The 22629-nt window shown below is 34.2% G+C and overlaps 1 protein-coding gene across 1 annotated transcript in view; it reads left to right on the forward strand.

Annotated features, from left to right (window-relative positions):
- The window catches only part of SYCP2 (synaptonemal complex protein 2), a 96855-nt gene extending 83263 nt beyond the window's left edge, over positions 1–13592 (forward strand). The window contains exons 35-43 of the mRNA XM_043987779.1: positions 661–748; positions 8713–8868; positions 9758–9885; positions 10331–10425; positions 10507–10606; positions 10976–11034; positions 11269–11347; positions 11518–11574; positions 13437–13592. Of these exons, the coding sequence (XP_043843714.1) occupies positions 661–748; positions 8713–8868; positions 9758–9885; positions 10331–10425; positions 10507–10606; positions 10976–11034; positions 11269–11347; positions 11518–11574; positions 13437–13508 (834 nt within the window). The 3' untranslated portion in view covers positions 13509–13592. The remainder of the gene's footprint in view (positions 1–660; positions 749–8712; positions 8869–9757; positions 9886–10330; positions 10426–10506; positions 10607–10975; positions 11035–11268; positions 11348–11517; positions 11575–13436) is intronic.
- The last annotated feature ends 9037 nt before the right edge of the window (positions 13593–22629 follow it).

Raw genomic sequence — 22629 nt, forward strand, 5'->3', positions numbered from 1 at the left:
TATAAGATTTAGATATAATGTCTATATTTAGGAAGCAGGTAGAATGAAAGCTAGCCTTAAAGATTGGATAGAATTGGGATTGTCAAGAGTTGTATTAGGAATGGCATAACAGTTGAAAGTAACAGAAGCAATGTCACAGAGGTGGAATTGAGCATGCTATATTCTTTGGGATAGTGAGTAAAGGCAACTTTTTAGAGATGAATCAGAGAAGCACCTTGCATATAGTAGAATTTAACTTGTTGAAAGCAAGGATTGTGCCATTATTTGAGCCTTTTAATCTTTGTTCTTTTGGTTTCTAATACAGTTTATTTAGCTGAATTGGATAAATGAAATGGTACCAGATTATGAATAGCCTTAAAAGCCAGGAGAAACAGTTTAATCTCGAACATAAGAATAAAATTAATCTGGCTGGAATGAAATGGGGAAAAACGAGTCAAGGAGACCAGCTATTTAGGTTCAGTAATTTATGAGGTAATAATAACCGGCACTAGAGGTAGTGTTTTTGGAGAAGTAGGGAGAGATACTGACAATATTATGAAGAAAAGAATAGATAGAAGTTGGTAAATAGTTGCCTATAAGGTATAAAAAAGATAGATAAATAAAAATGGCTGCAATTCTTTTTTTTCTGTTCTAAATTTATCTAATTACCATATCTTATAGGAACCCCTTTCACCATCACGGTTATCCCTGTCTAGCTCAAAGAGAGAAAAATTGTATGACATACCTACTGATACTCTTCAGCAAAAAGGTTTGTAACTTTTTTTAATAGTAAACATTATTTATAGTTTTGGGTTCCAGTTTTTATTCTTCTTTCCCTCCCTCCCCCTTCCTTGAGGCAGCAATCAGATATGGGTTATACATATATGATTATGCAAAACATTACCATATTTGTCATTTTGTACAAGGAAACTTGATTAAGAGAAAAAAAATGAAAGTGAAAAATAGCATGCTTCAGTCTGTTCCATCAATATCAGTTCTTTCTTTGGGGGTGGATAGTATGTTTCATCAATAATCCCTTGGGGTTATCTTGGATCATTGTATTGTTGTGAATAGTCAAGTCATTCACAGTTCTTCATCAAACAATATTGTCTCTGTGTACAATGTTCTCTTGGTTCTGCTCACTTCACAATACATCATTTCATACATGTCTTTCTAGGCCTTTCTGAAGTCAATCCCATTTGTCATTTCTTATAGCACAATAATATTCTATCACCATCATATACCACAGTTTGTTTAGCCAATCCCCAATTAATGGGCATTCCTTTGATTTCCAATTCTTAGCCACCACAAAAAGAGATGCTATAAATATTTTTGTACCAATAGGTCTTTTTCTATTTTTGGCAGTAGTATTGCTGGATCAAAGGGTATGCATAGTTCTATAGCCCTTTGGGCATAGTAGGGTTTATAATTTTTAAAAATGTTATATAGCAGGGCAGCTAGGTGGCACAGTGGATAAAGCACTGGCCCTGGATTCAGGAGGACTTGAGTTCAAATCTGGCTTCAGACACTTGACATGTACTAGCTGTGTGACCTTGGGCAAGTCACTTAACTCTCATTGCCCTGTTTTTAAAAAAAAGTTATATAGCAATAGGTACAATTATTCATTTCTTTTTTCTTCTCTCCCTTATTCCATATTCAATCATTTACTACATCTGGTTAATTCTACATTCACAAAATTTCTCACATCTGTCATCTTCTCACCACTCACATCACCACCACCTAAATTTAGATACTTAATACTTCTTGCCTGGAAAGAAATGTAGTGGACCTCTCATTGGTTTCCCTCTTTACAATTTCTGTTGGCCCATCCATTTTCCACACAACTTCCAAAAATAATTTTCCCAAAGCATAGGTCTGCCAAGTCACTATCCAGCTTAGAAATTTTCCGTGGCTTCATATTACCTCTAGGATAAATATACAAAGAGCTCAGCTTGGCATTGGAATATAGACTACTTTTCTTTTTTTTTCCTTTTTTTTTTTTTTTTTTTTGCAGGGCAATGATTGTTAAGCGATTTGCCCAGGGTCACAGTGACACCTAGTGTTAAATGTCTGAGGTCAAATTTGAACTCAGGTCTTCCTGAATCCAGGGCTGGTGCTTTATCCACTGTGCCACCTAGCTGCCCCTAGACTACTTTTCTAGACTTACTTCACATTGCCATCTATCATGTATTCTATGTTCCAGCCAAAATGGTTTATTTGCTATTTCTTGAATTTAACATTGCTCCTGCCCCACTTTCATGCCTTTACATAAACTGGCCCTGAAGCCTAGAATGGACTTCCTCCTCATTTCTACCTCTTAGAATCTTTATCTCTTCCTTCTAGGCATAGCTCATGTGCCCCTTGTTACAGGAAGTATTTCCTATTCCTTTTGCTTGATAGTGTCCCCTTCCTCAAATTACCTTGAGTTGTATCTCCCAGAATAATATAATTTCTTGAAAATATTATCTTTTCCCCAAAACCCTCCCTTATTCTCTCTCTCTCTCTCTCTCTCTCTAGGGTACCAACATCCTTTCAGTCTCTAAGGCTCTAAAATATCCTTGGCTTTTCACTCTCTCCCCAACCCAGATATCCAATTACTTGTTAAGTCCTGCTGACTATACATTTGTAACATCTTTTACATATACCTTATTCTCTCCTCTTGACAGTGCTTGACAGCCCTTGTCACCTCACATCTGAACTATTGAAATAGTCTTGGTGCCTTTTTTTCTCTCTGCCTTCTCTCTCACTACTCTAGTCCATCCTTCACTTAGCTGTCAAATTGTTCTTTTTGTTGGTTAGAAAGAGTATATCATTCATCACCACCACCACCACCCCCAATTCAGTAAACTATAGTGGCTCCCTGTTAATCTACAGAATAAAATATAAAAGCCTCTTTGAATTTTAAAGCACTTTTTAACCTGTCCTTTTAGTGCAATACATGTTGATCCCTTCCTATCTTTCTAGTTTTTTTGCGACTTACTTCTATCCATGTATTCTGTGATTTAGTGACACTGCTTCTTTGCTATTCCTTACATGACACTCTATTTCCCAACTCTGTTCATGTCCACTGTCTCCCATGGCTGGAATTCTCTCCCTACTCATCTCTGTCTCCTGGCTTCCTACCTTCCTTCAAATTTCAGCTCAAGTCTCACCTTCTGCAAGGAGCATTTCCCAGTGCTCTTTATTGTTAATGCCTTCCCAATGAGATTTTTCCAATTTATCTTGTACATAGTTTTTTAATGACTTGTCTCCCCACTAAACTGTGAGCTCCCTGAAACTAGAGACAGTTATTTTTTCCCTTTCTTTGTACTTTCAGCATTTAGCACAGTGGCACATAGAAGCTTTAAAAATTGCTTGTTGACTTCTCTTGAGTGAATCATTCAACACCTTGTTAAATGATCTAAGACTTTAAATTTGCATATGAATTGCCAGCAAAAGATGAACTTGCACCCAAGGAATAGACTTCCCCTCTTCTCCCAACCACTCATTTGCATAGACCTGCAGAACTCAAGCTCTTTGGGCTTGGAATCCCTCTATGTTTTCAAAAATTATTGAAAACGATGAAGATTGTTTTTGTGGGTTATATCCATCAATATTTATTATATTAGAAATTAAAATGTTTTCTTATTATTAAAATAATTCTTAACTTCATGGATGCCCTGAAAGGGTTTCAGGAACTCCCAGTGGTCCACAGACCACACTTTATCAGAGATATTTGTTTCAAAAATTCTTTCCCAGTTTTTTGCTTCCCTTGTAGTCTTGGTTACAGTAGTTTTGTTTGTGTAAAAACTTCCCAGACCACACTTGAGAACTGTTGATACAGACCAACAAGTGAACATAGGAGCTTTTAAAAATGAGAAAGGGGGCAGCTAGGTGGTGCAATGGATAAAGCACTGGCCCTGGATTCAGGAGGACCTGAGTTCAAATCCAGGCTCAGACACGTGACACTAGCTGTGTGACCCTGGGCAAGTCACCTAACCTTCATTGCCCCCCACACACACACACACATACACAAACCATACACTCCTTATTCTGGAGAGTAATTTGGAACTATGCCCAAAGGGCTATGGGATTGTACATACCCTTTGACCCAGTAATATACCACTACTAGGTCTGTATCCCAAAGAGATCATAGAAGAGGGAAAAGGACCCACATGTACAAAAATATTTGTAGCAGCTCTCTTTATGGTGGCAAAGAATTGGAAATTGAGGGAATTCCCATTGATCAAGAAATGGCTAAACAAGTTGTGGTATATGAATGTAATGGAATACTATTGTGCTATAAGAAACAATGAGCAGGAGGATTTCAGAGAAACCTGGAAGGATTTACATGAACTGATGCTGAGCAAGATGAGCAGAACCAGGAGAACATTGTACACAGAAACAGCAACACTGTGTGATGATCAACTGTGATAGACTTGGCTCTTCTCAGCAGTGCAATGATCCAAAACAATTTCAAAGAACTCATGATAGAAAATGTTCTCCATATCCAGAATAAAGAACTGTGGGTTATGAATGCAGATTGAACCATACTGTTTCTAATTCTTGGCTGTTTTTTCTCTTTTATGAGGTTTTTCCTTTGTGTCTTGCTTCTTCTTTCACAATATGAATAATGCAGAAATATGTTTAATGAGATTGTATGTGTGTGTGTGTATATATATATATATATATATATATATATATACATATATAAAACACCCATATCAGATTTGTTTCCATCTTGGGGTGGAAGGGAAGGGAGGGTGAGAAAAAATCTGGAACCAAAAATCCTATGAAAACAAATGTTGAAAACTATGTTTACATGTAACTGGAAAATAATAAAAAACTTTTATGATTTGGTGATTATTGAAAAAATGACCATTACTTGGTTGTGACCTAGCTTCCTAAGATGGAAATGGGGGAAATTTACTGGATGGCCAATATAGTAGGGGAAAATTTCTCACTAAGAAAGTCTAAAGTCTAATCTGAATCAGGAAGAGTTTTCAAAAAGAAAGGCAAACTTTTTTTCTGTCCCACCTTCTCCTAAGGCCCTGAAGGGTCAAACCTGGACAGGCTTTTGCCAATCTCAGGCTAAGGGTCTCTTCCCTTTCTGAAAGAGTAATCCAGTACCACTGCTAAGCCTGAGAGTAGAGGTGGTAAAGACTTCCCATTAAGGAGCAAGCCCAACCTGTAACAGGATCTATCAGAGACCCTGGCAAGAGTAAGCTCAGTGAAGCATAGATGTCATTCCTCAACTGTGAATTTTGTGGAGTTTCTGATTCTAGAGGGAAAACATAAATTGAGGCCATGTAGCATATTTTCAGATGCATTGACCTCATGTGTTCCCTACAGTTGTGCCTTACAACCATTGTACTTGAAGTTCATGTCCATGTTCTCCCACAGACTCTTTGTATGTTTACGGGAAAGTATGCTTTAAGTTTTTGGGAGGAGTGTTTTGTATCAGCTTTTCTTGCTATGTTAGTTGAGTAAATACCTTTAATAACAGTTACTGGCTGCATCTACAGGCTGATTATTTATGGGAAGTAGTATTAGGAATAGCTGAGTATTGTCTCCATAAGTAGCAACCATACTTTAAAGGTTCAACCTGCAAATGCAAGTTTGGGTGAATAGAATTAGCACAAGGGCTACATTTAAATGTTTGTTTTGTTGGGGTTTTTTACCACAAAAAAATTCTGATTTGAACAAATGCCAAAACAAAAAAAGACTTTTATATAAGAGCAAGAAAATACTGTTTTTAAACAACTTTGAAAATCATTTATAATACATAACTACTTAGTTATCACCTAGACATACCACACTAATTTTTTTTAACAAACACTTATTTTCTCCAGTTACATGTAAGACTAGTTTTCAACATTCATTTTCATAAGATTTAAAGTTCCAAATTTTTCTCCTTCCTTTCCTTTCCTCCCCCCTCCACCAGACATCAAGCAGGTTATATATGTACAATCCACAAATGCTCTTTTTATCAGTTCTTTCTATGCTTAGTCCCTTGGAATTGTTTTGGATCATTGTATTGCTGAGAGTAGTTAAGTCATTCACAATTGTTCATCGAACAGTACTGCTATCACTATGTACAATGTCCTCCCAGTTCTGCTCATTTCACTATACATCAGTTCATATGAGTGTTTCCAGGTTTTTCTGGTATCATTCTGTTTGTCATTTCCTATAGTACAATACCATTCCACTACAGTCATATACTACCACAGCTTCTTCAGTCATTCCTCAGTTGATAGACATTCACTTGATTCCTAATTCTTAGCCACCACAAAGATGTTATAAATATTTTTTTGTACAATTTTCCCTCTTTTTTCTCTTTTTTCATGATTACTATTGTTAACTTTTTCTCTATCCTATTCCCTTCCCCATGATATTGACTCTATTATCTATCTTCTTTCACCCTCTCCCTCTTCAAAAGGGATTTGCTTCTGTCTTTCTCCTCCCCAAATCTGCCCTTCTTTTTTTTTGCCTCTCTCTCTCTCTCTCTCTCTCTCTCTCTCTCTCTCTCTCTCTCTCTCTCTCTCTCTCTCTCTCTCTCTCTTTATCCCCTTCCCCTTCTATTTTCCTGCAGGGTTAGATAGATTACTCCACTCAATTGAGTGTGTCTATTATTCCCTCCTTGAGCCAATTCTGATAAATTGTTAAACTCATTTACTGCCCAGATTAAATAGATTACTCTACCCAATTGGGTGTGACCACACTAATTTCTTAACACAGGTTTTATCTTCTTATGTCTTATTTCCAGACATAGCATTATTACTATTTAGATCCCTTTATTTTTACTCTTTTACTAGCATCACTAATCTGCCCGGTTGGATAAAATCCTTTTTAGGATTAGAGTAATTCTCCCAGAATTGTGATGCCTAGGGTTGAGGCATGAGAATGAAGTTTTTAGTCAGGATTTTTCCAATACTCTTTTAGCATTTCCTTCTTTCACTTTGAAACCTTATACCACTACAGGTAGCTAATGTCTTATACTTAATTCAACCCTTGGGTGACAGTGTGATAGGCCATAATAGTTTTGCTTTGGGGCAGCTAGGTGGCACAGTGTTAGAGCACCTACCCTGGAGTCAGGAAGACCTGAGTTCAAATTTGGCCTCAGACACTTAACACTAGCTGTGTGGCCCTGGGCAAGTCACTTAACCCCAGTTGCCTCACCAAAAACCCCAAAAAACCCAAAAAACATAATAATTTTGCTTTCTTCTAATTCTATAGATCTTTGTCTTATTTGATATCAAAACTTATCTTATTAGTGTCCCCATTGTTTCAGGTACCTATAAGCTAAACAGCTAACTAATTGTTTAGCTGATAATAATATGCAATCCAATTCAACCTAATTTCTTAAGCAACCTTACTAGGGAGATACAAAACAACTCCTTTGTAATAAAGTAAGAGGAAGCCTTATGGAGAAGTTGGCATTTGAGTCAGGCTTTAAAGGATGGGTAGGAATTCAACAGGAAAAGATAGCAATGAGAGACATTCCAGAAATATAATAGCTCGAATGAAGGATTGAAGGCAAGAAATCACAGGTTGTATTTAAGGCATAGAGAGTAGTGTAGGTTGGCTAGAGCACAAATACCATGTAGGAAAGAAACACAAAATAAGATTCAATAAGAAGTTTGATGCCAGATTGTGAAATGCTTTAGATGTAAATGTATGGTAAAAATACCATAATCATTTTGTAAAATCAACTTGTCTCTACTAGTTTGCATTTAATTATTAGGAATTAGTTTTGAATCCAACTATTTTTTTACTTTGCAGACAATACATTTATTTTACTAATTTTAAAATTTTTATATAGATTAATTATTTAATGCAGTTGAGTTTGGATTTTAATCTGTAGGCAATAGGGAGCCACTGAAGATTTTGGGGAAGAATAATGACTAGATATCTGCATGAGGAAAGTTAATCTGATGGTAATTTGAAGAATGGTTTGGAGGGAAATATCATTAGTATCATCTCTCCTAGTTAACATTTTCATTTTGGTAGTGGACTCCTTAGAATAGGAAATATTTTAGGATAAGTGTCCCTATTCTTTTAGGGGAGGATAGGGGAACCTTTCAGTGCTCCTCAAATCTATCTTTACGATGAGTTGGTTCTGTTTGTGTTGTGGTTTGCTTTTCTTAACATACTCAAATATCCATTGAGTTCTCTGAGATCAATAAAGTCATTTCTTCCTAGAAGGAATGAGTAACACATTATAGAACTCCCTTCCAAACTTCTCCTGTTTCCTTTTCTATTTACCTATAAATTTCTCAATGTTGACTTCTTAGGGCATTAAGTATTGGTAAAAATAAATGTGAGGGACTGGGGACTGTTCTCTTATCTGTTTCCCCAAGATGTTGCTTTGTTTTTCTTTAACAAGAAGACTCATCTAAATGTGCATTGCCAGTGTGTAGTTCCAAGATATGATATCCAAAGTTATTTAATACTACTTTCTTAGTACTGTGAGTATTGAGATGTACTAGTTGATAGAAAATTTTCCTACAGAGCAAACATTTCCAACTTTAAAGAATTATAGTAAAATAAATTATGCAAAATATAGTAAAATAATTATACAATAGAGTTAGTGTGATAGTTACAATAATGTTTGAAGAAACTGGACAATTTTCTGAAATATTTTCTCATATGCAGCTCAATTCATGGCTGTACAAAGAAGTTTAAATTTGAAAATGTGTAAATTATTAGTTTTAATGTGTTAATTAAATGCCATTTTTATTTACAATGCTTCAGGATCTAGTATACATACAAATCTCAAACGGTTGTGTACCTCAGATAATCTAAGTAATTCTGATGAAGTGGAACTAGAAGAGGAAGAAGAAGAAAAAAGACAAAATTTGCTTCCTCCAAAATTGTTTAAAACAGCTAGTGGCCATGTTGCGTACAAAGGTAGGTGGATCTAAAACTGACAGTAAAATAAGGATACTTGGGACATACCTTATGGCATAAATAAGCATGTCCTCAAAATGAAAAAAAAAAAAGTAATTTGTACCTAAATGGAGAAAAATAGAATTATAGTTAGTAGCATTGGGTTCTAGGCCTGTACCCCTTTGTAAGATAGAATGCATAACAAATTGCCTTTCTATGCTTTAGTTTCTCTAGCTATTAAAAAAAACACGTGCTTCCTATATGTGTGAGACTATATGAGTTAATAAAACAGAAGCCCTGAATTTTTAGGCATATTATAAATTGAGATAGAATACCAGAGTCTTAAGATGTGTTTCATGTATACCTTACACATTAAATCACTTTATCACAAAAATATTTTCTACTAGAGTAGCTAAAGTCCTTGAATGAAAAGATGTCTCATCTAGAATTTAATTCTATAAATCTATCAAAAACCCACAGACATATTAAGTTCCTCGTAAAACATTGTTATCTGTTATAAACACTGGAAACAAGCTACTCAAGTATATATTTCATGTATTCTGCTGTCATTAAATATTAACATTAACAATCATTAGTTTAAAATGGAACTAACAAAGTAATCATTAGGAAAGGGAAAAGATTAATTTTGATATTTTAACATCTGTATCAAGAATCACACAGAAAATTTCCCCCAAGTTCCTCTCATAAACTTGATTCCTCTTTTAAATTTGATATAATGAGGATTAGTTTTATTGGGGGAGATAATTTGATTACTCTGATTTCATGATGACTGCATTTTGAAAATAAGGTAAAAGTAGACTACAGTTTAGTCATAACCAGGACTAGGCAAACGTAATAAAATTATTTTAAACTAGAATATCTTGGTTATTCTTTCATTTTTATTTTTTAGTATCTGGGAGCATATCTACATTGTCAGTCAATGAATTTTCTTTTCCTGGAGAGACTTGGGAGACCGAAAGTTCAGGTGTAGACATAATGTGTCAGAAACTAAGTAAGGAGTTTAAAAGAAAAATTCAGGTAAGTTGTCTTCTAAATTTTTTTCATTCTGCATATAAGAAGCTACAGCTATAGTATAAAAATTATAGTGCTAATACTTTCCCCCCTTATGGTATAATGCACCAGGTAACCATCCTACAGCCTAAGGGAACATAAGGAATTTTATGATTGTTTTATGCTTCTGAAGAGCATTGTATTTTCTGGCATTTTTATATATTACTATGGCATTTAAAAAATTGAAATGAGTTTTCTTACTAATATTTTCATTCATTGATGAAACATGATACCATAATCATTTTGTAAAATCAACTTGTCTCTACTAGTTTGCATTTAATTATTAGGAATTAGTTTTGAATCCAACTATTTTTTTACTTTGCAGAAAATACATTTATTTTACTAATTTTAAATTTTTATATAGATTAATTGTTTAAAAATAAATAAAAACCAAGCATAAAATATGTTTCAGAACCGTTACAAAAGAATGGATCATTTTAATAAACAGTCTTTGAAATCAGCTCAGCAGCATCTTACATCTATCAACTATCACATTCATGAATACAGGTCTGTAGCAAAAACTCTTCTAAGAAGTTCTTAGAATGGCTTTTTGATTTTTAAATTAATTTTCTTTTATTATTTTAATAGAATGAAGCAGCTTGATAAGTTCCACTTCAATATCGTAGAGGAACTAGAGAACTTTGAAAAAGATTCCCAGTCTTTAAAAAACTTGGAGCGAGAATTTTCGGTTGGTCTTTTTAAGTATAAAATTAAAAAGTTTTTTGTTTCTTTTTTCACCAAACATATTTAAAAGCAAACTGTAAGTGTAGTGTTTATTTATTTTTAAGATAATCTGTTAATCTTCATAATCATAATCATAATCATCACCTGAAACAACAGGTAACATTTTTCATATGGCTAATAATAAGGTTCTATCACCAAAGAAAATGGGATCTTGGGTTTTTGTTTTGTTTTGTTTTTGGAATAAAACCTAAAGGCTTGGGTAGAGTTAATCAGAATTGTTTTAGTTGGGGTTTAAAATGAGAGGTCTTCCAACCACTAGTCAGTAATTTCAAATTAAAGTAACACATTTTTCTCCTGTGGGTTTTATTTAAAGGACTTTTGGAAAAAAACTTCTCAGAAGTTCAGTGCATATCAGAAAAGTGAACAAAGAAGGTTAGCATATATAAGGTTTTTATATGTATGAATCAAGCTACCAAAAATACTGATTTGCTTAACAAATGTAATAAAAATATTTTTCCTCAATAGCAATAATGTTTTAATATTTGAATATTTTACCTTTTTTGAATAAAATATTATATTAAGCTTATTTAATATATCTGTAGTTTTAATTAACTATGAGTTCTTAGTAAATACAAAAGTATCTCCAATTCACATTTTACTTTTTAGAGTTCATCTTCTGAAAACTTCACTTGAAAAAAATGTCTTTCACAACATCGACTATGAAGAAAATATATTTACTTCAGAGGTATATTTTTAATATTTTAGCATATTTAAATGTATTATTTGAAGCATATATATTTAGCATATAATTTAATATTTTGGCATATTATTTTAAGTTAACAAGTCTAAATAACCAAGAACTATGAAAAAAACTTTATAAAAAGTTGAATGGAACAAATTCATTTATATTTACAGATGTATTTGATGAAAGAAGATATGAAAAGGCTTCAAGAGAGGTTTCTTAAGGAAATGGTAAATAGATTATTATTGTAGTTTAACTGTTAAAATAAATGAATGATGCTTTTGAAAGAAAAATCCCTTCAGAATTTTGTTTTTTTGTGGAGTTGTCCTTAGCCTTTTTAGTGCTATTAATAGTAGTTATAGTTTACAGCTGTGTCACTTTACAATATACAAAACGCTTTATTCAGAAGACCCCTATAAGATAGGTGATACAGGTGTAGTTAGTACCTGATTCGTGCAAATCCTGATTAGTGCAAATAACGAATCCCTTGAAATGGTGGCATGAATTTGAATTTGCACTATTCAAAGTTATAATTATGTAAAATATGGTGATTGGTTCCAGCCCAATGGAAATATGCTGTGCTATTTCAAATAATGTGACTACTTCAAGGGATTCATCCTTTGTACTAATCAGGACATAACTGTAATTTCCCACCTTACAGATGTATAAACAGAGAGTGTTAGTGATTTGCACAGGTCATTTGACAATATACCACATATGGCTGATAACATAATGTCTGGTATTTAGTAAGGGCTTAATTTTGATGTTGTTTTTTGTAACTACCACATTAATAATTTTGTTTTTGTTATTAAGCTTTTTGCTTAGTGATTGACTTAGTTCATACAATTCTAAGACCAGTGTTACATTCATTAAACTTCACTGCTTACTCATTATAAATAAAAAATGGGAACAGATTTTAATAATAAATATATATGAAATGTTTAAAAGTTGGTTGATATTTGAAGGCAAAAAAATTATTCAGTTAGTGTAGAAAATGAGAGAACGATAGATTTTCCCCACAATGTATGAGCCCTATAACTAAGTACTTATATTTTCTCCTGGGCTTGCAGTTACAAAGGACAATGTATCAGAATAAGATTTTGGTTATCAATAATTCTATCACTCTCTAAAGTAACACTGTTTTGATACCAGCAAGTTTTCCATTGTTCAGATTTTGAAAAAGGATAAATCAGTTGTCTTTTCAAAAATTAAGTAGGCTAAAGAAAGGCATTTCTCTTCTGCTGTCTTGAGTGTATGTTATTAATTACGTAATGCAATTGGTAATTACAATTGAAATAGGGTTCTTTTTAAATACTTGAATTCAGGAAGACTTGAGTACAAATTCTGCCTCAACCACTAGCAAGCTGTCTTACTGTGGACAAGTTACTTAACCTCTCTCAGCCCCTCATTGGTAAAATAAGAATAATAATAGCACCTTCACAGGGTCATTGTGAGGATAAAATAAGAAAATGTATGTAAAGTGCTTCGCAAACCATAACATTTTATAGAAATACTAGTTAATAGTAGTAATATACTGCATTTGGATTTACTTAGAGAGTTAAATAGAAACTATTATTTCAGATGGTAGGGGAATAAGGTGTTCCTAGTTAAATGAATTTCTGGTTAACTCACTTAAATGAACAAACAATCTGATTTATTTTAAACCTTTTAAAAATTTTCCTAAAATCTCTTAATATACTTAAGTCTAGTGGTTTTATAATCTTGTGGCTAATTGTTATCATTCTGATCAGTAGTTGTCTTTATAGAGTACTGTGGATATAGAAGGTATAGAATATTGTGTTTTGATCCCATGGAAAAACCTGTAAGTTGGGTGGCCATTTGTTTCTTTCTCTTAAAATTATGTGCAGAAAAATTCTAGTTAACCAAGAGATCCAGGTAAATTTTAAATTGATTTATTGGAATCCAAATATATACATCAAATTCTTTGCCTAAATGTAAGTGATTGATATTTCTTGGGATCTTAACTTACTACTTTGAGAAATCCAAACTGAAAAATATTGTTCATTTTAGCAATTTGAAAGTTGATGTAAAGAATATTATATGTTTTATAGCTATGGTATTTTTTCCACAGCAAGAAGAGGAGCTCCTCAATGTTCGAAGAGGATTAATGTCACTCTTTACATCTGATGAAAGAAAATTTTAATGCACAAAATCTAGTATTTAGCAACATTTTTAAACACCTTTCCTTTCTCTATACATATTTTAAAAACTACCATACAAATATAAATGTTCCAACATGTACAGATGATGTACTATTAAGTGATGAACACCATCTATCCTTTTTCATTTACCTCAGAATTATCCATGAATATTTCTGCCTAGTGAATTAATAAGAGATTTACAACAGCATGAGACCTATTCCAACCTACTTTTCTGTCTATTCCTTTCATTTTATTTACCATGTTCCCACTCTTACTTCATAGGAAAATGGCTAATTATTTTATTTATAGCATGACTATACTGAGAATTGAAGTTATATAAAAATCTAATTTTTTTAGCAAATTGTAATTTATTGTATATAAAAACTTTAACAGTTGTAAGCAGAGTAGACTTTAAAGGCTTTGAAAATATTAATTAAATCTATAATTTAATCATTAAGAATATAGCAGGAGGGCAGCTAGGTGGTGCAGTGGATAAAGCACCAGCCCTGGATTCAGGAAGACCTGAGTTCAAATCCAGCCTCAGACACTTGACAGACTTGACTTACTAGCTGTGTGACCCTTGGCAAGTCACTTAACCCTCATTGCCCCCCCCCCCCAAAAAAAAAAGAGTATAGCAGAAAATAATATAAGAAGGTTGATTCATGCTTTAGATGAATTAATGAATATCAGGAAGTACTATTCACCTAAACTGAAGCAGTAATTATTATCTTTGTAACATCAAGTTCTTTGTATAAGGAAAACAATATTTAGAAAAATATTCCCTTTTCAACAATTTTTCAAAGCTGCATTTTCTTAGGACACATGGCATGGGTCTACCACTTTGTAAAGTAATTTGTAAAAAATGTTTGCTTTAGTTTTGTGACATAATATATTAAAACTTATTTGGATTTTATGTGTCTTTCGAGGCCTTATGGAGGGAAAAAGAAATGGCTCTTCTAGGGATTCCTCTGTCCCTCATTTGGGGATTACTGACTATTCCTCAAACCTTTTCCCTCCAAACTTTCTGCAGCGAAAGATGTGTGCCTGCAGAGTCAACTTAGGGTCAGAATGGCCTGAAAATGAGGAACACCACCACACATCCCACCTTACTCATATGCTATTCTTGAGACTGCCAGTCAGGAAGGACCAGTGCCCTCTAAGAAGGTCTAATTTCTTAGTATAGCTGGAAGAGATGTGGACTAGAAGTCTTTATATTAAGACTAAATATCCCTGTCTGTACCTTATGTTTGTTGTTCAAGTTCTTTACTCAGGACTAAACAAACCAAGTCTAATCCTTCTACATGACAGCTTTTCATAAATTTAATTTTGTATTGATAATATTAGCTTAATAAATTTAGCATTTTTAAAAGCATTTTATTATTTTCCAGTTACATATAAGGATAGTTTTCAACATTTATTTTCATAGTATTCTTAGTTCCAAATTTTTCTCCTACTCTCCCTTCCCTCCCTCCTCCCCAAGACAGAAAGCAATCTAAGTTATATATGTGCAGTCACATTAAACATATTTCTGCATTAGTCATCTTGTGAAAGAAGAAGCAGAGCACAAGGGAAAAGCTTCAAGAAGAAAAAAAAAACAACCCCAAAGTAGAAACAGTATAGTTCAATATGCATTCAGAATCCACAGTTCTTTTTTTCTGGATGTGGAGAACATTTTCTATCATGAGTTCTTTGAAATTGTTTTGGATCATTGCACTGCTGAGAAGAGCCAAGTCTATTACCATTATATATCACACAGTGTTACTGTTACTATGTACAATGTTCTCCTGGTTCTGCTCCTCTCAGTCAGCATCAGTTCATGCAAGTCCTTCCAGGTTTCTCTGAACTCCTCCTGTTCATCGTTTCTTACAGCACAATAGTATTCCATTACATTCATATACCACAGTTTGTTTAGCCATTCCCCAATTGGTGGGCGTTCCCTCGATTTCCAATTCTTTGCCACCACAAAGAGAGCTGCTATAAATAATTTTGTACATGTGGGTCCTTTTCCCTCTTCTATGGTCTCTTCTATGATCTCTTTGCGATACAGACCTAGCAGTGGTACCACTGGGTCAAAGGGTATGAACAGTCCCATAGTTCTTTGGGAATAGTTCCAAATTGCTCTTCAGAATGGTTGGATCAGTTCACAGCTCTACCAACAATTCATTAGTGTTTCAATTTTCCACAGCTTCTCCAACATTTATTTTCCTTTTTTGTCATATTAGCCAATCTGATAGGTGTCAGGTGGTACCTCAGAGTTGTTTTAATTTGCATTTCTCTAATCAATAGCGATTTAAAGAAATTTTTCCTATGGCAATAGATAGCTTTGATTTCTTCATCAGAAAACTGCCTGTTCATATCCTTTGACCATTTCTCAATTGGGGGATGACTTACATCCTTATAAATTTGATTTAATTCCCAATATATTTTAGAAATTTGGCCTTTATCAGAAATACTGGCTGTAAAAATTGTTTCCCAGCTTTCTTCTTCCCTTCTAATTTTGGCTGCATTGCTTCTGTTTGTACAAAACCTTTTTAATTTAATGGAATCAAAGTCATCCATCTTGTATTTTGTAATATTCTCTATCTCTTGTTTGGACATAAATTGTTTTCCTCTCCATAGATCTGAAAGGTAGACTATTCCTTCCTCTTCTAATTTATCTATGGTATCACCTCTTATGTCTAAACTACATACCCATTTTGACCTTATTTTAGTATAAGGTGTAAGATGTTGGTCTATGCCTGGTTTCTGCCATAGTATCTTCCAGTTTTCCCAGCAGTTGTCAAATACTAAATTTCTATCCCAGTAGCTGGAGTCTTCGGGTTTATCAAACACTGCATTACTAGTGTCATTTACTACTGTGTTTCCTGTGCCTAGCCTATTCCATTGATCCTCCACTCTATTTCTTAGCCAGTACCAGATAGTTTTGATGACTGCCGCTTTGTAGTAAAGCTCCAGGTTTGGTACCGCTAACCCACCTTCCTGTGCATTCTTTTTTCATTATTTCTCTGGATAGTCTTGATATTTTGTTTTCCCAGATGAATTTTGTTATTATTTTTCTAACTCTATAAAATAATTTTTAGATAGTCTGATTGGCATGGCACTGAATAAGTAAATTAATTTAGGTAGAATTGTCATTTTTATTATATTAGCTCTGCCTATCCATGAGTAATTGATATTTTTCCAATTATATAGATCTGATTTGATTTGTGTGAAACGTGTTTTGTAATTGTGTTCGTAGAGTTCCTGGGTTTTTCTTGGCAGGTAGACTCCCAAGTATTTTATATTGTCTACTGTTACTTTAAATGGAATTTCTCTTTCTATCTCTTGCTGCTGAGCTTTGTTGGTCATGTATAGAAATACTGATGATTGGGGCAGCTATGTGGTGCAGTGGATAAAGCACTTGACCTGGATTCAGGAGGACCTGAGTATAAATCTGGCCTCAGACACTTCACACTTACTAGCTGTGTGACCCAGGGCAAGTCACTTAGTCATTGCCATGCCAAAAAGAAAGAAAGAAAGAAAAAAGAAATGATGATTTATGTGGGTTTATTTTATATACTCCAATTTTGCTAAAGTTTTTAATTGTTTCAAGTAGTTTTTTGGTTGATTCTTTAGGATACTCTAAATATACTATCATATCATTTGCAAAGAGCGAAAGTTTTGTTTCCTCCTTGCCTATTCTATTTCCTTTAATTCATTTTTCTTCTCTTATTACTAAAGCTAACATTTCTAGTACAATATTAATTGAGCTGATAATGGATATCCCTGTTTCACCGCTGATCTTATTGGGAATGTCTATAGCTTATCCCCATTAGATATAATGTTTGCTAATGGTTTTAGGTATATACTGCATATTATTTTAAGGAAAGCTCCACCTATTTCTATGGTCTCTAGAGTTTTTAATAGGAATGAGTGTCATATTTTGACAAATGCTTTCTTTGTATCTATCAATATAATCATATGATTTTGGTTAGTTTTGTTGTTGATGTGGTTGATTATGTTGATAGTTTTCCTAATGTTGAACTAGCCTTGCATTCCTGGTATAAATCCCACCTGGTCATAGTGTATTATCCTGGTGATCACTTTCTGTAATCTCCTTGCTTATATTTTATTTAAGATTTTTGCATCAATATGCATTAGGGAAATGTGTCTGTAATTTTCTTTCTCTGTTTTGGCTCTGCCTGGTTTAGGTATCAACACCATATGTGTGTCATAAAAGGAATTTGGTAGAACTCCTTCACCTATTTTTCCAAATAATTTGTGTATTATTGGAATTCATTGTTCTTTAAATGTTTGGCAGAATTCACTTTTTTTTTTTTTTTAGTGAGGCAATTGGGGTCAAGTGACTTGCCTAAGGTCACACAGCTAGTAAGTGTTAAGTGTCTGAGGCCGGATCCGAACTCAGGTCCTCCCGACTCCGGGGCCAGTGCTCTAACCACTGCGCCACCTAGCTGCCCCTCCTTCCTTATCTTTTAATTTTTGCTTTTGCTTTGTCTGAGATAAGGATTACTACTCCTGCTTTTTTTACTTCAGCTGAAGCATAACATATTCTGCCCCAACCTTTTACCTTTACTCTTTGTGTATGTCTCTGCTTCAGATGTGTTTCTTGTAAACAACATATTGTAGGATTCTGATTTTTAATCCACTCTGCTATTCACTTCCCTTTTATGGGAGAGTTCATCCCATTCACATTCAGTTAAGATTATTAACTGTTTATTTCCCTCCATTCTCTTTTTCCCTTTGTACTCTTTTTTCTCTTTCACCTTATTCCTCCTGACCAGTGTTTTGCTTCTGACCACTTCCTCACTCAATTTGCCCTCCCTTTTATCAGCAGTCCTTTTCTTTCTGCTTTTTCCCCCTGCTTCTGCCCTCCCTTCTATCAATACCACCATTTTCCTCTTCCCCTTTTGCTTCCTTAAAGGTAACTTTAGTTTCTTTATACAAATGGGAGTGTATGTTATTCCCTCCCTGAACTAAATCTGATGAGAGTAAGGTTGAAACAACACTCACCCTCCCTTCTTTCCCTCTGTTGTAATGGGTTCTTTTTGTGCCTCTTCATATGATGTAATTAACTCCATTCTACCACTCTTTCCTCTCCTCCCCCATTCTCCTTTTATTCTGCCCTATAAGTTTCTTTATATCATTATATCAAATCAATTTAATAACAATACCTTAATAGAGATATAGATTCCAAGAGTTAAAAGTATTATCCTACCTCATAGGGATGTAAGCAGTTTAACCTCATTGAACAACCTTCCCCCCTCCCCCCACCCCTTGTTTACCTCTTTATACTTCTCTTAAGTCTTATATTTAGAGATCAAATTTTCTTTTCAGTTCTGGTCTTCCCCACCACCCACCCACCCCCACCCCCCCAGGAAACCTTGGAAGTCTCCTATTTCATTGAATGTCCATCTTTTCCCCTGAAAGAGAATGATCAGTTTTGCTGGATTGTTGATTATTGGTTGTAATCCAAGTTCCTTTGCCTTCTGGAATATCATATTCCAAGCCTGCGATCCTTTAATGTTGAAGATCCCAGGTCCTGTGCAATCCTTACTGTGGCTTCATGATTTTTAAACTGTTTCTTTCTGGCTGCTTGAAGTATTTTCTCCTTCACCTGATAATCTTGGAGTTTGACTACAGTATTCCTTGAAGTGTTCCTTTTGGGTTCTCTTTCAGGAGATGATCGCTGGATTCTTTCAGTGACGATTTTTATCCTCTGATTCTATAATTTCAGGGCAGTTGTCCTTGATAATTTCCTAGAATATGGTGTCTAGACTCTTTTCTTGATCATGGCTTTCAGGTTGTCCAATAATTCTTTGATTATCTCTCCTCGATCTATTTTCCAAGTCCGTTGTTTTTCCAATGAACTATTTCACATTTTCTTCCATGTTTTCAGTCTTTTGATTCTGGTTGACAGATTCTTGGTGTCTCACTGAGTCATTAGTTTTCATCTGCCCAATTTTAATTTTTATGGCATTATTGTCCTCAGTAAGCTTTTGTACCTCTTTTTCTACTTGGCCAATTTTTCCTCCCATTTGGCCAATTGTATTTTTTAAGGAATTGTTTTCCTCATTCAATTTTTGTGCTTCTTTTTCCAGCATAAGTCTCATTTCTCTCGTTTCTTTTTCCATTTTTCTTCTACCTCTCTCATTTGGTTTTTAAAAGCCTTTTTGAGCTCTTTGAAGAAGGCTTTTTGGTCTTGAGACAAGATCATCTTCCCACCTGAGTCTTCACTTTTTTGACAAAACACATCTGAGTTTGAGTGTTGGTCTTCCCTTTCACCATAGAAGCTATCAATGGTAAGGGTCCTTTTTTGTTTCTTACTCATATTGTAGCCTATTTAAACTTATAAAGTTGAAGTCTGCTTCTGGGGGCACAGGGGTCACTGTTGCAAGCTTCTTACCACTCTCAGCTGTGTCAAGTTGCAGCTGGATTAAGCTGCCTGCTGTGTTGAGTTGTGCTGAACTGCCCTACCCTTTTGCTGAGGTAAAACAGACCTTTCCTGAAGTCTTCTAAATTATCTCAAGAAGGAGAATTGTGTCTCTCTGGTTTTTTTTGTAGGTTCTATGGTTCCAGAATATGTTTAGAGGCTTGATTTAATGTTGTTTTTGAGTGAAACATGGGAAAACTCAGGCAACTTCCTGGCTTCTCTCTGCCATCTTGGTCAATAAATAGTGCATTTTAAGGTTTTTAAAGTTTTACAGATATTATCTCATTCGATCCTCATAACACTCCTTTTAAGGTAAATAGCATTATCCCCATTTTGTACATGAAGAATCTTAGTCAGAATTGAAATGTGTCTTCCTGACTCTACATCTAGCACTTTAAGTGTTATGCCATGATGACTGTCTTTGAAGACTGTCATTTAAAATCTAAATGTGTGGTCGCCTTAAATTAGAAGCTTTGGCACTAGTCTTTGGGCATTAAGCATTTATTAAAGCATACCAGGTATTCACGTGGAATTCAGAAAGTTAAGAAAAGGCCTATCTAGTCTAGAGTTCCAACCTGGTCTGGTTTTTCCTCAAGTCCTACGACACAAGCCTGCTTCAATCATGAACTGTCCAGCAAACTGAGTGTGGAAGCATTTTATAGGTCCGGAGCATAGGTGGTCCTTACACACTGCTTCAAGCTGATTGGTAGGCGTCATCCAAATCCACTGGTCACTGTACTTGAAGGTGGTCTCTAGTTGAGTTCAAAGAACAATACCTTCTTAAGGGCTAGCCAGGTATGCTTACAATCTAGTTAACTTGAAGTAGGCTAATCAGCAGTCAATAACTCTCACTTAATTCAATCATTTTAGATTAATCTCCAGGTGGGCCTTTGAGTATCTGCTAAATCCCATTATTTTATCACAAAACAAATATCATGTCCCTCCAGTAAATTTTCTCCAGACTTAAACCACCATATCCCCTTTACCAATTTTTTTTTAATGTGATTTCAAGTCCTCTGGCCATATTGGCCACTCTCCACTGGACTTTCTCATATTTGTTAACACACTTTAAAGGAATATATAAGTACTTTGTACTGAACATAATATTCCAGATACAGTCTGTCATAAAGACTAAAATTGAGTTAGTTTATGTTTGTTTTTGTTGCTTGGCATTGGTAAGAAAGAAGGGAAGAAGAGAGTCGAGATACCATGTCCTAATGCTTCTATTCTTTTTTTCCATTTATATTGCTGTAAGGATTGTGCATATTGCTTTCCTGGTTCTACTCCATTTTGCATCATTTCATATAAGTGTTCTATGATTCTTGGAATTGCTAAAGCATAGTAAATAAATATTCCATTATATTCATGTATCATAAATTGTTTAGTCATTAACCAATTTGCATTTACTTTGTTTCAATTCTTTTTTGCTATAACAAAGAAGGCTGCCATGAATATTTTAGAGGATATATGAACTTTCTGTCTTTTAACGTTGGGATCTCTGGGCTAAAAGGTATGGTATGGACATTTTATTCCCTTTTTTCCTTTATTATGAACTTAAGAACTATGCATATTTTCAGTGACACAGAACTTGTGAGACTCAGCCAAATCAGTCCTTTGAAGAAAATTTTTGCTCTTGAAAGCTTTCATCAAAAAAAGAGAGAAACAATTCAATGAATTGGGCATGCTACTAAAGGAAGAAAAAACCGTAGAAACCGACAAATTAGAAAACAATTAAACACCAAAATAGAAATTCTGAAAAATCAGAGAGAAGAGTAACACAATTTGAAAGCAAACATTAAATTGATGAATAAAAGTAGGAGCTTTAGGAGTGGTGAAGGGGGAATAAACTATCGGCTGATATTATTTTTTAAAAGGAGGGAAGCCAAATTACCATTTGGCTTTCATTCATTCATTCAAAAATGAAAAAAAAGATACAAAGGAAATTATTATAAACTATTTGTCCAAATATATGCTACTAAAATTAACAACCTAAATAAAATTGATGAATATTTTAAAATATATAGGATGTCCAGATTGCAAGAACAGGAAAGAGAAAATTTAAACAACACAATCACAACAAAAGAGATTAAATAGCTAATGAGTTAATTGACAAATGGGAAAATACTAGTAAATTATATCTGTTGTGAATTCAAATCAGGGGTATGCTAGAGCCATTTTGAACTGGCTTATCAAAGTCGATTGCTAAATTTTCAGTTTGCATCTCAGAAATTAGCAAATCAGATCTTGATTTGTTGTTTTGTTCATTGTTAAAGAAAGTGATGGATGAGTGATGCAGAGTCAACTTACAAGTGTGATACTTGTGTGTGTTTTATATTTCTTCAGTGAGCTTTTTTTAAAATATTAAACATGCCCCTAATTATATCAAACATTCAGAAAACTCCAATATCACATAAACTGAAAAAAGGTCTAATCAACTGAATTTCCTATATGATGCAAATATTATCTTTATAACTGAGCCAGGGAGTCAAAATAGAAAGCTACTCTCCTAAGTGAACATTTGCACAGAACTTCTAAGTAAAGTTTTGTCCAAAAGACTACAACAATATATCATAAAAGATATGACTAGTTTGAATGTATATAAGAAATGCAGAATTGGTTTAATATTAGTACCATATTAATAATCAGTATATATGTACCATCTTAATAACCAGAACCACAATATTATTCTATTA

The sequence above is a fragment of the Dromiciops gliroides genome, chromosome 2, assembly GCF_019393635.1.
Source record: "Dromiciops gliroides isolate mDroGli1 chromosome 2, mDroGli1.pri, whole genome shotgun sequence".
Taxonomy (NCBI): Eukaryota; Metazoa; Chordata; class Mammalia; order Microbiotheria; family Microbiotheriidae; genus Dromiciops; species Dromiciops gliroides.